The 18,222-nt window shown below is 36.1% G+C and overlaps 1 protein-coding gene across 3 annotated transcripts in view; it reads left to right on the forward strand.

Annotated features, from left to right (window-relative positions):
• Positions 1-17,032, forward strand: part of LOC101855875 (multidrug resistance-associated protein 5) — an 80,154-nt gene extending 63,122 nt beyond the window's left edge. For all 3 annotated transcript variants that reach the window (XM_005100641.3, XM_035970333.1, XM_013083790.2), the window contains exons 23-32: positions 198-327; positions 785-1,067; positions 1,820-2,006; positions 2,637-2,726; positions 2,992-3,175; positions 4,774-4,933; positions 6,383-6,461; positions 8,309-8,422; positions 10,234-10,398; positions 12,609-17,032. In XM_005100641.3, the coding sequence (XP_005100698.1) occupies positions 198-327; positions 785-1,067; positions 1,820-2,006; positions 2,637-2,726; positions 2,992-3,175; positions 4,774-4,933; positions 6,383-6,461; positions 8,309-8,422; positions 10,234-10,398; positions 12,609-12,698 (1,482 nt within the window). In that variant the 3' untranslated portion in view covers positions 12,699-17,032. The remainder of the gene's footprint in view (positions 1-197; positions 328-784; positions 1,068-1,819; positions 2,007-2,636; positions 2,727-2,991; positions 3,176-4,773; positions 4,934-6,382; positions 6,462-8,308; positions 8,423-10,233; positions 10,399-12,608) is intronic.
• Positions 17,033-18,222: the final 1,190 nt, after the last annotated feature.

The following is an 18,222-nucleotide window of genomic DNA, read 5'->3' on the forward strand; positions in this document are numbered from 1 at the left end:
TTTTTTTATTTGTTGACCTGGGAGTGGGTACTATAGAAGTGATTATTTTCGTTTTCGTGGCCGTTGTTGTTGTTGTTGATGTTAGTAGTAGTTGTTGTTGTTGTTGTTGTTGTTGTTGTTGCTGTTGTTGTTGTTGCTGTTACTGTCATGATTATTATTACTGTCATTATTATTATAATTGTTTCTCATTTCCTCAGACTGTACTCAAAGCTGCCACATGTTTACACAACAAGGCTTTCACCAAAGTACTTCGCTGCCCCATGCCATTCTTTGACTCAACTCCACTGGGGCGAATTGTCAATCGATTTTCAGCTGATCTGGATGAAAGTATGGATTTTGATTTTATTGCATTTGTGCTAAAACTAGATACTGAAGCCAAATGTGAAAAGATTTGTAATTCGTTTTGATTAAACTTGTTAGAGCATAAAAGAATGTTGGTATTGAGTTAGCTTACCTAAGTTGCTGGGTAAACTTTGACAAGAAATCATGGTACCACACTCAGATCTTTTTATCAAAAGTCTCACTGAGACTTTTGGAAAAAATGTACTCTGTAGTCACGAGTCGATGAGCCTATTTTCAAAGACATATTGGCAGTTGTCATTTGCATCACTATATATGTTCTTTTATTTGTGCCCTTCAAGGTTTAACATAAGCTAAAGGTTATATCCCGCCTGCTTGTGTTAGACAAGTTCAACATACAAATTTTGTGCTGTTGAAAATGTGATTCTACATTGTACATATATGATGGCTGCAACAAATATATATTCTGTTTCGTACTTTCCAGTTGATATGCGTCTCCCGATGAATGCAGAAATCTTTCTCACCAACATCCTCCAAGTAATAGCTGGCCTGGCTATGATTGCATATGTGTCTCCCTGGTTCCTCATAGCCCTTGTCCCCTTTGGTGCCCTGTTCTTCTTCCTCATGGTATTATTCCATACGTGTGTCACAGTCATGAAGCGATTCGACAATGTTAGTAGGTCGCCTGTCATCAGCCACATGGGAGCTTCATTTCAGGGAGTGGCCACAATACAGGCTTATCAGAGAACAGACCAGTTCATTCAGAAGTGAGTTTCACAAAAGTTGACCAAAATTCTGTTAAAGCTTGCCAACACTAGGCTAATTCTCCTGCAATGAATTGGATTTGTGTTCAAACCTTAATAAGTGCAGGAGGCATGGATTGCAAACAAATCTAAATAAAATACTTCGGTGTTGCTTTTTAGACGACGAAAGTAAGATCCAGCTAGACATGTATGTTTTCTTGTACTCTGTTGCTTGCATTAATAAATTACCGTACAACAGATATCTATAAATGTGAATCTGTCTGTAAAATCTGTTGGTCATGTCTGTTGCTAAGAGGCCAGACCTTTTATGGAACTGAAATGATCTAACTGTATCAATGATGCAGCGTAAAAAATGTTTGATCTTATACCAGATGCTATGGTACATTAGATTAGACTTGATCTGCCTTGCTGAAATTTGGGGTTTGAATCTTCCATATGGAATCTGAATTCTTTTTCTCTCTTCCAAGAATATCCCTTCTCAACCCTGTACCCTGTACCCTTTGTAAATACATGTAAGTAAAAATTGTATCATATTTACAGAGACATTTATAAATGTATGTATGTCCTTTTAGTAAATGGTTAGGCTTGTGATAGCACATCTATTTTTAGTGCTCACTTGACCAAAACTGTGTCGATAGTGCTTTAAAGTATCTACTCAGTCTATCAACCCTTTACCCTGGCATAGGTCTAGTAGGACATAAAACTTAACTTTGATGTTGAAACCTCACGACATGTCTCCAATTTTCTTTATACAGACACTGTGATTTGCTCAACGACAACTCTGTCCCTGTATTTCTGTTCTACGCGGCCAACCGCTGGCTGGCTGTGCGCATGGATGTGCTTAGTGCTGCTATCGCTTTCATTACTGGACTTCTGGTCTTGTTGACATTTGAGCATTTGAACACTGCACTGGCTGGACTTGCCATTTCGTATAGTGTACAGGTGAAATCTCAATATATTTTAGTAATAATAATGGTATTAATATTGCATTCAACCCTGATTAAAGAGCACAGGCTCTGAATGCTTTACAAATACAACAGCAACTCATAAAAAGTAGACGACATCGTGTTCTGACAAAAAAATCTCTTAAATTACCAGGCAATTCGTTCTTGGGGCCATGAAATGCAAATGCCTTTTTACCCAATTAGAAAAATTTCACTGATGGTAAAAGTAATTTATTTTTGTAAGCTGATAGCCTTAAACTAAAAACTCAAATGTACAGTTTCAACATATTTTATGAATTTAATTTGTTACTTACTTTTATAATCAAAATTAATATTTTAAGAGAATGTAATAGTTGTACATTGAGAATTCAAAACTTTGTATCATTTCTATGAAAATTATGTTCACCTTTCCACTATTAAATTTGAAATTCATGTTGCTAATATTTAGTGGGAAAATTGGCATTAAGACCATTTTCGAAGATAACGCAAAAGTAATGACCATGAAACAATCGTTCATATTTGTGCATTTCCGCCATCCTCCAACTTTTAGACCGATATGTGCATGTGTAAACTTTTTTCCACCTTTTTTCCCCCCATAATTTTTCCACATTTTCTTCTCCGCCAACAGATGTCTGGATTGTTCCAGTTTACAGCTCGGCTGTTCATTGAAACAGAGGCTAGATTTACCTCTGTTCAGAGGATATTGAAGTATTGCAATGTGAGTTTGTTTTTTGTAAAGAGAATGATGAAATTGTAATAATTGTTTTGTCTGCTTTGAAGAATTTTACACTGGTTTGATTGCTAAGACATTTATGTGTGTAGCGATGATCCTTAGTTTCCCATCTTTTTCTATATGATGAGGGGGTGTCTGCTCTTGTAACACCTAATCTCTGGCTCTTATATATGAACTTATTGTGTTGCAAGTGCCGTAAATCAATTACTAAAACTAAACAACTCGAGTAAGCCCTAATCTTTTTTTCCAGTTGACCAGACAAGAGCCGACACTCCCTGAAGCAGACACCTTGGACAAGTGGCCATCAGAAGGTCATGTTGAGTTCGACTGTGTCAAGATGAAGTACAGAGACAACCTACCTCTAGCCTTGAATGATGTCACTTTCAGCGCTGCTCCACATGAGAAAATTGGCATTGTAGGACGCACTGCTGCGGGTAATTGACTTTAATTTTGTGGCTAAGCTTTCTTCTTCTCCTTCGGCTTTTTTAAGCTGCATCTTAAATTCTTCTCTTCTCTTCCTCTTTTCTCCTTGTCTTCATCTCCTTTTTCCTGTACTGTTTTTCATTTCTTCATTTTGTTCTGTTTCTACTTTAGACAAAGACCAGAACTTCAGAACCCATGTGTAATTTGTGCCATATTGTAATTTTTGAATGAATGTATCAATGTGCCCTTTTTTCGCCTGAATGTGTTGATTATATTTAGGAGCATCAATCCAACACATGAAGACACAATGCATGATTTGTAGTCTTTCTCCACAAGTTGGTACTATCCCTTCTGTTTGTATGCTATTCTTATGTACAGATATGTATGAGTGATTTGTTGATGCTGTATGTCTCTTACTCGTTTTCAGTGTTGCTATCAATAGAACTTAATCTTTGTCAGCCAAGGCTAGCTTTTTTGGTGCTGACTTTTAAGATAAACTGAGGTTGAAAAACTATCTTTGAAGGAACTTCGCATTATGAATTGCTGCTTTTCATGTAGCCTCAATTACTGCTTTTAGAACAATCTTTCCTCCTGCTCTTTTTACTCGAGATATAACGCTCCTTGATAAATATAAAAGAGGAAAAAACCTTGCAGGTGGTTGGGGGGTTCTTCTGGTAGTTTGGTGGTCTTGTGATTAGGCTCTTGGATTCACAACTGGAAGGTTGTGGATTCGAATCACATCAGGGGCCCGACATAGTGTCCTTGGTAAAGGCGCTTTACACAAATTTTGCTCACTTCATCCTGGTGGGAACGGGTACCCGGCTATAGACAGTGAAAGATCTTGTCCCTTTATTGTTCAAGCATGTGAAATCTGCAGTTTGCAGTAGATAGGTCCTGGAAAACAGAATGCCTCTTTTTGTTCTATGATCTGCTGAGGTAATAATTGTTATAAAGCTCATAAATCACCCCCAGGGCGGTGCTACTGACTGAAGTGTCTTTAGGCCATTCCCAAAGGGGAACATTAACATGTTTTTATGCACAGTAGAAAATTTATTGTAAATGGGCTGATTCATTGCCATGGTCATAACTGTGCCTGAACGGCAAGATAGGGAACTACTACTTTTTCTTTCCTAATCCTTACTATCGTCATTTTCCTCTACTTCTTGTGCATGTTTGTCACACTCTTATGACCCGCTAAATTGAGTCGATAGTACCGTAAAACATCTACTCGATCAATCAATCAATATGACCCGCTACTTCCGGGGTGCCTTGACAGTCGAAGCAGACTTTGTGCTGTTGAAGCTAGAGAGGCGAGCAGAGTAAGCCTGATTCCCTGGAAGGGTTTCTCTGTTGACATCCACTCCTTGGCGCTCATATATGACCTTATGCAGTTGCGAGCGCCGTAAAACCTCTACTAAACTAAAAGCTCATAAAGCATGATCTAGAACATTGTGTTATATAATGCTATGATTATTTTATTATAATCGTATTATTATTATTATTATTATTATTATCATCATTATGTTTATTATTATGTTTATTATCATAATTATGATGTTTATTATTATGTTCATTATTATTGTTGTATATATTTTTTTTTCATTAACAGGTAAATCATCTCTTGCTGTGGCCATGTTCAGATTGGTGGAACTTGATCAGGGCCATATATATGTCGATGATGTTGACATTTCTAACATAGATCTGACGATTCTACGATCCAAAATCTCCATCATTCCCCAGGATCCCGTTCTATTTTCTGGTACCCTGAGGTAAGGCATAAATAGTAGACTGTTCGCTCTCTAAAATAACAGCCTTGACTATGTGCAAAAAGTAAATTGTATTGATAGTGTCGTAACATATACTCAAACTTAAGCAAATCACAAAAACTAAGTCGATAGTGCTGTAAAACACCTACACAAACAAGCAAAACACAAACAAGGGCAATGATTAAGGTTTCAATGTATAAACGTCAAGGTCTTATGTGTGACAAACTTTTTACAAACGTCTTATTTACAGATGTTTTAAAGGGGGCTCTCGTCATCTGGAGGTTACGGTGTTCGCCTCTCATTCAAGAGATCCTGAGCTTAAAACCTGACAGCAATTGAACATTTTCATCTCTAGAATTGTCTCCTTTCACCTCCTTTCCTGCTCTACTGTCATGCTCTGTTGTCTGCTTTAGTCTCTACTTTCTGCCCCCCCCCCCCCTCGTCTTTGCCCCCTCTTTTGGGATCCTATTTCTGCAGCCTTTTTACTGCTACTCATTGGCTCCTTCTTACTGCAGTCTTTCAGCCACACCCCTGATCTTATGGTAGCCTTCTTGGATAAGGGTGAAAAGTCTCAGAGGTCTTGTGTAAGATCCCTTGGTGGTCCTAAAATTGATAAGATTAGGCTTCGGCTGCCACCCGGGCAATATTTAAAATTTCTTCAAAACTGAAATGTTTTCCTGCACTCTCATATGACCTTATGCAGTTGCAAGTGCCATAAAACACTAACCAAAGCAAAAACAGGTCTCTCCAGTCTGTGGGAGAGCCACTGGGAAAACCAGAAAAATAATAAACTACATGAAATAAAACCCAAACTAGAACAGCGAAATCCTTCGGACCTCTCCAGAAGAGACGTAGTCATTTTTACTCGATTGCGCATCGGACACACGGCCCTGACCCACAAATACCTCCTACAGGGAGATAAGCCGTTCTGTGTCGGATGCGACACAGATTTAACCATTAGACACATTTTAACAGAATGTCTAGACTTTGGAGAGATCCGAAGGAAATATTATAAATGCAAGAAATTGCAGGATATTTTTTCCGTCGTTGTTCCCAGCAGAATTTTAAATTTTATAAAGGCCATTGGCCTTTATGGCGAGTTGTAGAGTGAATTTGATATTATTTAAAATTTTTATTGTTACTTAAAAGAGTTGTTTTAAATCACAAATGTATTTACACCGAATTTAAATATTTTAACTTTTTAGCATTTTAAAGTAAATTAGTTAACCAGTCGTGAAGTGAACTTTGCAAAGGTGAACAACTTGTGTTTCGCGCGCTCATATGACCTTAGCAGTTGCAAGCGCCGTAAAACCTTATACTATACATACAAAAACAGGTCTAACTTGTCCTTTTATTTTCAGCTTCACAGTAAATTTTTTGACCATGTAGACGTACTGGTACTCAGGTCATTCATGAAGAATTGATGAAATGCTACTATTTTTCTTTCAACAGATATAACCTGGACCCATTTCAACAATTCTGTGATGCAGACATTTGGCAAGCTCTTTCCAAATGTCATATTGAAGACATGGTGAGAGTCAAGATATGTTACTGAATATGAACAGGTTGAAGGAGAATCAAACACTTTCATTCTGCCCTGGGGACCCTCAGACTGTTTTGATCACACACACAAGCATGCACGCCCGCACGAATGAACGCACGCTCGAATGCACGAACACACGCACACACACACACATGCACACGCACACTCACATCATTACAAAATTAGCGCATACAAATACATAATAAAATAATACACACAATGCAATTCGCAAAATACATAAATGGATACATAAGTCATTTACATAACATTGTACTGAACATGAATCCACTCACATAAAAATGATGTCATTAAATGTCTTTAACTCATTCGGTACGTATTAATTTCGGCTTGTGGACGAATTTTTTTCGGGAGGGCAAATGAGATGATGACTAGTGCGCAGTTAAAAGGTCTTTGGGGCCACAAATTCAAATAAATATCAAATCAATCAAATTATATCAATATTTTCAATATGGTTTGTAGAATACATCTGTAATGTTTATTTATGTATTTTTCAACTTTGGTTCCTTTAAGGGGCAATTATGCAACACAATTTCGATTGGATGTGGATAAAATTTGAAAATAAAAAATGAATAATCTTTGGTGAAACTCAAAAAATATATTTGCACCTAGTCAAATGATACATCAAAATAACCATAAATGAATATAGAACTTAAAAATATTGAAAAGTTTGCTGTTATTTACATACATTCCATAATATTTGTACTTTTGGATCATAACATCCGATATTGAAAACAAAAAAATTTATATTCTTGAAAAACAATCCCAAACAGAAAAAACCCACTCGTATCTTATATGGAACTATTCAGAATTGCTTTTGGAATAAGCCTATATATGTCTTGAGTGGCACTTTTGGTGTAATTTCATCAAAAAGTAGTGATTTTGGGGAGAAAAAAATATTTTGACAATTTAGATCTGGCACTCAAAAATATTGATTTCTCAATAACAGTGCATTGGCAATATGAGTTCAATCGTATCAATATTATAAAAAAGAGTCCAACACTTCTTTAGTGGGCAAAATAATGATAGATTTTGTCGTGTAAAATTACTAAGACTGGTGTCCGGGCTATAATTTTGGCATCGCGATAAGACAAAGTCGAATAAACTACGAAATCGTGTTTCAAAACTGAATCTAAACTTCCGATTTTCAGTGGAAATGCTTGACCCGGAAGTCAACATTATATTATCACCTTTATTTTAACATGGATATGTGGATTGGAATAGAATCTAAGCTAAAATTGAAGATTGGTTCTCGAGCCGCCGGGGGCGGCTTAGCGTACTGACGGCACTTTAGCCGCGCCGCCCCCCACGGCTCGGCGTAGCGAATGAGTTAAAGATATTATAGATTTAGACTCTGATGTTGTATGTCTCAAAGCTGTATACTCTTTATGTCATGTGGCCATTGACTGCACTTCAACATTGATATCATATTGTTGTTTGCATTACCATTGTATCAGTAGATCTGGTCCCAAATCTACATATTTAGGTTACTGTATAAATCTATCAGAACACAATGAATGAAAAATAATCGTAGCATCTAGAAAATTCAACTGTGCTCACTAAAGTATCACACAGGAATACTGTTAGTAGTATTAGTGTTAAGAATTTTAGTGCTCACCTCATCCTGACAAAAAGGCACATACGTAAATTATATCAGTTGCTCTGTAGGTTGAAGAAACAGCAGTCAACTACCCCCTGATATGTAGCAGCGAAAAGCAAAGGAGAAAAATGATTTTGTCTCGATGACAGATATTTCATCCTGATAATGTCTTATATTGCTTTACTTAACTAATTCATTGCAATGTTTGATATTCTAGGTGAAGAGTTTCGAACACCAGCTGAGCACAAGTGTTGAGGAAGCTGGAGGAAATTTTTCTCTGGGAGAACGACAACTTTTGTGCATGGCTCGGGCTCTACTGAGGAACAGCAAAGTAAGTTAAAGTGTTTCAATGGGACTGAGCTTTCTTCATCTGAGGAACTTTGTCGATAGTGCCGCAGAACATCTACTCAATCATTTCTTCTGAGGAATTTGATATAATAAGCTTACATCAGTGCAAAGGTTACTTGTCAGTTCTCAAAAGCTAGCATTGCCATTTTGAGTTGGTTAAAGAAACCCTTTTCCAACAGATTTGATTAAATATCAAGGTGACGGACTGCTTTTTTTCTCAAAAGTTTGCATTTTGCGTGTAGAACACATGATAAAGACATGTTAGGTATTTCTCTTTAGATTTTTTAAAAATTCACTATTGTTCGATTCTTAGTCTGCTACAGAAGACATTGAACAAAGTTATCACAGTGAATAAGCCAAATTGTGTAGGTACTGCCTAAAAATATGAGTGCCATCTTGATGAAATCAGGAGCTCTTCCGTGCAACACAAATTTCACAGTTCGGCACATCCTAATGGAATGTGTCGACTTTAATTATGTCCGTGATAAATATTTTAAATGTAAAAATATTAAGACCCTTTTTAACATCATAGAACCTAGAAGAATTTTAAGTTTTATAAAAGAAATTGGACTGTTTAATAAAATGTGAAAATATATAGTTGTCGTTGTCGGTGTATATATACATACACTGAGATTTGTATTGTATATACAAATGTAAATAAGCCTTTTCCATATTTACAAAAATTTTTTATAAATGTTTGTTCGTCTTTTTAGCATAATAAAAATAGTGTGATCGTTTGCGGTTGCGAGCTCCGAAAGACTTATTAAAAACATGTCTGATTTTGTAGCGGTGAAACCTGATGGCGCTTAAATGACCAAAATTGTGTCGATAGTGCCGTAAAACATCTACCCTATCAATCAATCAATCAGGAGCTCTTCAAAATAATGAAAACAGACATTTTTTTCCACTCTTTGGAGATTTTTTATCTATTTTTTGTTTGTTTGTTTCAACACCTTTTAAGCCCATTTAATATTTGTTTGTGAAATGTAAAGAAACATTAATCAGAAGCATTAGAAAGTTTTAAAATGTAGATTTGCAGTTTCAAAGGATCCTCAAGCTCTGGAAGTCACCAAACTCCGACGGCCATTTTCTCACAAATTGTTTCTCTGACAACAGGCAACCCCAGCTCCTTCAATAGCAAATATTTTTACTTCTATTCAAGATAGACTGGTTACTTTGCTTTTTTGAAAAGCAAGACAAATAAATGATCAAGCCTTACTTTAAGATGTTACCAATGACTCCATATGCCCAAAAACTGACATGCACCAGATTCCACCGCATTGTGACATGTGTGGTGGCACAAGAAAGCCCTATATATGAATCAAAATTTGCATAATATATTAAAACATGAACATATTTTGATTCAGGACAACTTACTGAGTAATTTGCACTTTATTTCATGCCAATATCTTCAACGGTTCAACGGTTATGACCAATAGTACCATTAAACACCCACTCAGAGTCAAAGGTTTTGATCATTTGAATGACAGAGTAAGAAAAGCATGCAACAAAAATGGTGTTTAAAGTTAAGACATTCATGCATTTACCAATTAACCATATTTATATCAATTTTAAATTATTCTGACTACAATGGTAACATTCCCAAGTATAAGTACACATAATGATCTATAGACGCAGCTTTGCTGGTCCCAAATCCGAGATAGCTATTTTTAGTTCAAGGTAGGGCAAGAAAACATAAAATTAAATATGTTTATGCATTAAATAAACTGATTTTTTAGTTTAAAAAATGATACAAATGATGTTTACGTTTAATTCAATTTTCTTCTTCACCAGGTTCTGATTTTAGATGAGGCAACAGCTGCTATTGATACAGAAACAGATGCCCTCATCCAGTGCACATTGAAGGAAGCTTTCAGTGAATGCACCATGCTGATAATTGCCCACAGGTTAAACACTGTGACAAGCTGTGATAAGATCCTGGTCATGAAGAATGGAAAGGTTTGTTCTGGCATTTAGTGAAATACAGTGGAAATTGTCCAAGACAACCACCCATTATTAAGGAGACTTACTTTACTTACTTAACTTTCCCGATCCAGAGGCCATTTGGTTCTAGCCCTTCGGTCTGTCGATATGGCAAAGAATTTACAGGTTTTAATCAGCTGTGCTTTGTCGCTGTATAGAGTATTTCCGATGTCTGGGGAGGCAGTTAGTAGGTGCTATGCAGGTCACAAAGTGCTGGGCAGTTAAAGAGGTAGTGTGGTACTGTTTCATCCTTTCAGTCGCACAACGGGCAGTCGGGTGGGGTATCCTTGCGGATCCTATTAAGGTAAGATTTAATGGTATGTGTTGTGTTTGCAGGCGAAAGATCGTGACTTGTTCTCTTCTACTTAGGGAATTTATTGCATCTTTGGAGTTGGGGGCTGTCATGTGCGTGTGCAAATACAGTTCTTCCAGTTTTGCCCATTGCCCATCCATTCAGCCACTGTTCCCTGGTGTTGCATTTGATGATGTTCTTGGCTGTCTGTTGTGATACTGGGTTATTAAGGAGAAAAATGGTTGTTTTAGACTGGTGAATGTCTTAGACAGTGTTGTATAATACAGCGGAGCCTGCATATAAGTCACAGTGGTAACAGGATTCCAGCTATAGCAGGCTTATGTTAAATCCTCGAGTCTGATCTCCTGTAATGTATAGTTAAGTTCTTTTATAGCAGGCATTGGAACAGACATGCTTTACTATAACAGTGGTCCAACTGTCAACAAAATAATATTGGATACAAATGGACAAGACAGCAGAAAAAGCAAATGAAGCAAAACATCCGACATGGCGAACTGCAGTTATGTGTCCCATGGTTGGCTTTATAAGTTGCTTGTGTACTCATTTTATGATGTGTCAAACCATGTGCTCTGGGAAGGAAAGGGGAAAACTGAGCGCACTTTGGTGTAAATCCAATGAATGGATTAGTATGGCTTTGGTTTGGCTCCACATCACATTTTTTACCTGTGGGATTGCGAGACTTGAAATGGAAATGAATAATTGAATGAAAAGTAGGCACATCTATGTGTGTTCCTATTTCTAACTGTGGTAACTGTTTGATTACGATTATTAAAATTTGTAAAGGGTACAGATTCTGTAGAGCATGGATATGCTACACTATTGTTACAAGCCATCTCTAATTATGTCTAGCCAACATCCATGAGACTTAAAATATACTAGAAAACGGGAAGAAAAAGATGAGAAAATATCACTGGAAAAGAAAGGAGCAACTACTGATAAGTAAGTAATCTATGTTAGTATGTAAAGAGATTTGATATGTAATATATAAACGATACCATTCATTAATCATTAGTTACAGTGTATTTAAACTTGATCACCGTCAATATAGCAGGTCATTTGGGACATGTGGCTACATTCTTTAAGTCAACACTATTACAATGCAATGCTGCTAAGTCCATCTATATAAAAGTGCAAAAAAATGCATTGGCCTATCAAAATTCAGTGGAAAAATTTTAAAATTTTTTTTTGCATAATTGGTGAAATTTAGTCTTAATTATTTTACAAATTTTGTCAATATTTTATACTTTTCTGCGGGTTTCAGTTATATAGTCATAAGGGGGGGAGGGGGACTTGTTCTTTCGTCATATCTTTTGCTCCGTAAAAATATGAGGAAATGGCTCGTTTTAATTTTGAAGTTTCTCTAAAAAAATATATTGTTGCTCTTGAGGCAAATAACACTAAGCAAACTTGAATCATTGCGTTGATTGTAGAGAGGGTTGAATTTTTTTTACTGACATCTTCATGTCTCCTGATCCACTGTATTGTATCCCTGTCAGCTCGGGTTGGCCCTGACAGGCACGGTTGAAGCAGCCAACCTCCTAAATTATCTGAATTGTGTCAGTGGGAGCATAAAACACCTGCCATTTAAACGAAAATAATTTTTCTTTTCAATATCCCCTCCCCCCCCCCCCCCCCCCCCGTCCAGGTTGGCCCTGACAAGCATAGTCCAGCGGCCTATGGCCTAAATTTTAAGTTATTTAAATAATGTTAATGGTGGCTCAAAACGTTCACCAACATTTACAATTGTGAAGATTATACCTATATATGTACCAAGTTTACAATCTCATAAGTGGAACTTTACCGTTAACTAATTAGCTACTCTGAAGTGATGTAGAATAAGGTTTACCATGAATCATTCTATTTCGACTTTCAGGTTCAAGAATTCAACACTCCGTCTAAGCTTCTGGCTGATCCACACTCAGAGTTCAGGTCAATGTTAGAAGCTGCCGAGGATCTGGATTGATTGCTGAGAAAATTGTCTTGGACTTTGAAACGACTGCTGTGTGTTAGTTGTGCATGAATGAGTGTAAGAGCTTGGACCATGTAGCTTGATGAACATATTCTAAAGGATAAATCTCTAATTTCTCTGCATTTCTTGGCATGAATGAGTGTTTGTATTTATGAATGCATGGGCACATGTGCAGTGAACATGTTTTTGTGAATACGTCGGTGAGTGCAAATGCTGGATTTTTTAAGGATGAATAACTGACTGTGAGCAAATGCTTTTGTTGTGTGTTGAGTATACATTCATGAATGTTGGCATGTGTGTGTGTGCGCATAAGTTTTTGTAAGGTGTACATGATATTTATGACCATGTGCATATCTGTATTATGTAGATCTTTTTTATACATCTGTGACATGGAGGCTATTTGTGTGTACAGTTGTCAGGTTTTTGTAATTTTTATTTGTTGTCATTGAAAACAATATCCAGATAAGAATAGTGTGTCAATCACTGAACATTACCGGTATCTTCTTAGTTTTGTTAGCATTTGTTGTAAGCTCAGTAAAATATTTTCAAGGACTGACTTGTATTGTTTGTCCTGTCGTGACAAGGGAATGTAAGACGCATTGATGCATTTCAAAGTCCTGGTGACGAAAATCATGTTGAAGACAGGAAGATCAAATTATTGATAAACTTTCTTAATTTGCAGAGTTACACAAGTGACACAAGTGAGATGCCATTCCTATCATATTCTTTGCTTGCTGGAAATATAAACTTGGAAGAGTTTGAAGTAGCTGAGTGAAAGTTGTATGTTGTTATTTATCCAATGGAAGATGCGTACACTTTATTCATAGGGTTTTGGGGGCTTTTTTTTTTCTATAGAGAGAAATCCGGTGAATCATCATCAACTAGTGTTTTACTTAAATGTCTTTTACTGTGTTTTTTAGATAAGTGTTGATTGGATCAGTATTATAGCAGATGGAAAAATATTGAACACACTGATGGTCTAAGCATTATGTAACTACTGCATTTCTCTGATATATGAAGTAAGCATTTTTTTTCTACACAAGCTTCACAGCTTTTCCATGAAGCTCACTTATTTCTTCAGCTTTCTAAATTGTAAGAATGTTTTTAAAAAATAATAAGGAAACTTTAGGGGGGTTGTATCTGACTCAGAGGGAAAGAGGGAAGATAGCTTCTATGAAGTAAACAAGTTTTTTTTCCCCTTGAAGCACTGTTTAAGCTGACTCATGATAAAGGCATTAACCTATGTTTTAGTTTATAGATATAGCATAATGTGATCTTTAAGCAGATCTAGAATACCATGCTATATGATTAATAAACAAGATCTCATTTTTCATTACGTGTTTATTGTTGAACCTCATTTCATCTTCATGTACTTAGATTATGTATATCTTTACCACATGCTGATGGCAGCAATGTAGCAAAGTGAAGCAGTCATATGTCATGTTTGATCAACACCTTTACAAGTGAAACAGTACTACCGGTAAGCGGCTCTGATTGTACTATATAATATAAATATTGCACATAGTTTTATCCATTTTTAATTAAATGAAAGAAGCGTATGTACCCCAAGTTCCAACAAGCAGTTTTAATTTACTTTTCTGTTTGTTGTATGCATTATTTATATTTTTCATGCATAATACATAATGCTAAGAATAATTACTGTCATATTGATAGCTGACCTCTTAAAAAGTATCTTCAACTGTCATTAAAATTCCATAATCATTGGCATTTACAGTCCCATGCATGAAATATTCTTGTTCAGCTCATGAATGTGACTAAATTGGTATGTATGTTCTATCATGCTCATCTCATTGATTTTTAATGTTATATTATTATATACAAGAAAACTATGCATGCAAGTGAAAGCTCTGCAAGACATTCCGTTTGTGAAAACATTTCAAACCAATAAAATCTTTACTGGTAGGCCCTATAGATAAACTTCAGAAATGTATTTACAATTTGTTTCATTCACAAAACTTGCTCATGACTTTAACAGTATTTTAAGAGGTTAGATGGATGCACTGAATGGGACAAAATTAGACTTTCCAAACTTTTAGTTAAGCCTGCCTGTCTGTCTGTTGCCCTATTTTGATTTCGTTGAAATATAACAAAGTAAAAATCTTGACCTAAAATCTCCCAGATTTTATGCATGTATTTTTAGCAGTCAAAAACATCTGTTCATGATACTGAAATATGCTTATCACATCACTTCAGTACTGGTATATTATTCTTTCAAAACTCTTACATTTTTTGTTGTTGCTTTTTTTACCATACAACTGAAGTGATAGATAGACCTTTATTTCTTTTTATGCATAAACCAGGATTTGAACTGAGTAAACATTATTTTTTTGTTCACATATATGCTTTTCATATTGAATGTTGTTGACCTTTGCATTTATTTCTATGCAGTTGTTTACTCACTTCACACACTCAGTATGCACGAGCTGTTTATGCAAGAAGCTTCTATAGTAGTATGCATCATTTTAGTGTAGTCTAATCCTTTAGTCGGAATAAATCTTAAAGAAAAGTTATCAAATAAAAATTCAGGAACTCAGAAGACCAACATTTGTGGTACCACAGTTAAGCACTTCACCATCCCACATAAGAGACCTGAGTTCAATTCCCAAATGATGAAAATTTTTGTCAAGTATCTCCATCTTTCTGCTGTTATGTTCTATCCCCCTCAGCCCAGGCTGGCCCTGACTGGCAAAGTGGAACCCACCTCCTAAAAGATCTAAATTGTGCTGATGGGGGTGTAAAACACTTAACATGTTTGTTTTTTTCGTTTAAAAAAACTCAAGATAGCTTTTTCTCTAATGACCACAACAGATTGAGGAAGGGGTGTACCATTTGTCAGTAACTTTATTTTCTAAAGTCTCAGCACTTAATTTTTCTGCAGCTGATTTCACATCTAGCGTCCCATTTTATTGAATAGCTATCATTTGCCAGTTGGCTTGGTTCTTGTCTCTGAGCAGGGTGATTACTAGTTTGTTAGAAGCATTTAGTAGCAATTTAATTCCTTATGAACACATATTTGAATCTTGATTTTTTTTTTTTCCTTTTAATGATAATGATTTTAGGGATTGTTTTGTTCAGCTATAAACCCATCTTGCCTCCTTCAGTTTTAGCTGCAAAGAAATCCTCTTTATCTTATCATATTTCACAATTTTTCATCTCTGAATATTATGACAAATGAGTTGATATTAATCACCTTCATCCTTACATTCATAGTACCAACCGTAATAATACTAAGAAGATGACAGTATAAGATAAGAAATAGCAATAATAATCTAATGTGCACAATAAGTGAAAAGAAGAAAAACTAGAGGCAAAAGAATGATGAGATGAAGGGACAGAGTGAAAAGCAGAGGCCTCTGGGGAGGTGGTAGACAATAATTTTAAAATCATATTTCAAATTTATTATTATATATTTGTAATTGCTCGCGAAGGTTCTTAGTCGTTAAGGACATGGAATGCAGTTCCTTAGATATTTTGCTATTTCTCGTCAGTTCATGTAGTCGTATAGTGGGCAACATTCATGAAACTCTGGAATGAAAGAACAAATGAGTGAGCTTCTTTCCTAAGTTCATCTTTCTTTTTCAGCTTATGGTTTTACTTCATTCAAAGCCTAATTAAAGAAGAGAAAGCAACCAGATGTTATCACGAGTAGCTATGAATGCAGGTTTAATGAAATGGACTACATTTTCATGTTTTGGCTATATTTGGACGCCAATAATTGGTTTGTTCGAATGGAGAGCATCTATCAATTGTGCATACATGTACTTCACATTGTAATAGAGCATTCTCCAAATGAAAGTTGTTTGTAAGCCTAATGATCAGTTTTTTTGCCACCTTCTACTTCTATGTGAGTCACTGCAATCTGTTCTTTGCCATCATATCTTTAAACAAACTTGCGTACATCAATTACATTCATACATTATCAATACATAAACTAAGTTTTTCCAGTTTTTCTATACGCGTGAAAATTTCATTTTGAAGTATTGTGCTTTGTGTACTATTTTTTTTCTTTTGACTTTACTATTTCTTACAATCATTTTCCTTTCATGAAAATGTTAATTGCTCCATGCAAATGCTTTATTTTTTATGTACTGTTTGTTATTATTTTTTACTGCAATATAAACAAGGTGACAACATTGTGACTATATCAACAGCTATACGGAGATCAAATTCTCACCCATTGCATCACACATGAGCCATTTTATGCATTCCTCAGCATTGTGCCTTCTTATAAATGAACATTTTCACACTCATAGTACGTCGATACTCAGTGCAATTTAATACAGTGCTTTATGCATTTTTTAAAAACCCTTGTTGTCTTGTTTCCTTTGATTGTTTGTCTTAGCTAAAAGCCACCTGGATATGGATGGCTGGTGCCTCTATAAAAATATTATTGATTACTGTTAGTCTATGTCTATGTAAACATGGACTTTTAGATGTGATTTTGTGAATACAATATTTCGTCAAAACTGTTCTAACAGCCACCTGTATAAAACCTTATTGCCTTTACAAGCAACCACTTTTCATTCTCCCCTCAAGTTTTGGGGGGTTTTTTTTACATTAGTCAAACCTTGTTATGTGGCTGGTAGTATAACGGAATAGCAACATTGCCATCATGGCTAGTGGTAGACTGGTAGAGATAGAGACGAACTCTGGCCTGTCTTGACTCATCTAGGTTTGAACTGAACAATTCCCATGCATTGAGGGAAAAACAAATAGAAACCTAATAGGCCTACATGTACAGCTCCAGCTTAACTTTACATAAATTCAAATTGAAAATTTCTGGCGGATCAGAAGCTAAGCTATGTGTCAAGAGCCCTATAGACTAGTGTTTTTACCCGATACCGGTCAGTCTGCGGGCCGTCTCAGACCTTTCGGGTAGACTTGAGCGTATCCTTACAATATAAAAGCCTCTTGAATGCCCGCCAACTTTATGGTCATCAAGCTATTCAACAACATATCTTGCTGCCAGGCCAAGGTGACGTAGTTTCTTGGAAATTGAAATTTCTTCAGGCAGCTTTAAAATTTCACTTGTTTCTTTTTTAAATAATAATAATAATAATAAATAGCATTTGTATAACGCATATCCCTGCTCAACAGCAGGCTCTATGCGCTTTACACTATATTGTTACCCCAGCAGACCATAGAACACTCCGAAACATTCCCGGGAAGCACACAGTGCAAGCAGCTGATTTAGCGCTCAAACACTAACAAACTGACAAGATCTTTGGCTGTCTATAGCCGGGTACCCATTCCCACCTGGGTGAAGTGAGGAAAATTCGTGTAAACTGCCTTTCCCAAGGACACAACGTGGGGTCCCTGATGCAATTCGAACCCTTGACCTTACGGTTGCGAGTCTGAGAGCCTAACCACTACGCCACCGAGGCCACAATATTTACCAAAGCTTACTAAAAGTATTTTCATAATCGGCACAAATCAGGAGCAAATTGGGAACAAAGCTAAAAATAGTCCGAACTTGCAGAGAAGTATATGGGCATGT

Source organism: Aplysia californica, unplaced genomic scaffold (genome assembly GCF_000002075.1).
Source record: "Aplysia californica isolate F4 #8 unplaced genomic scaffold, AplCal3.0 scaffold00254, whole genome shotgun sequence".
NCBI lineage: Eukaryota > Metazoa > Mollusca > Gastropoda > Aplysiida > Aplysiidae > Aplysia > Aplysia californica.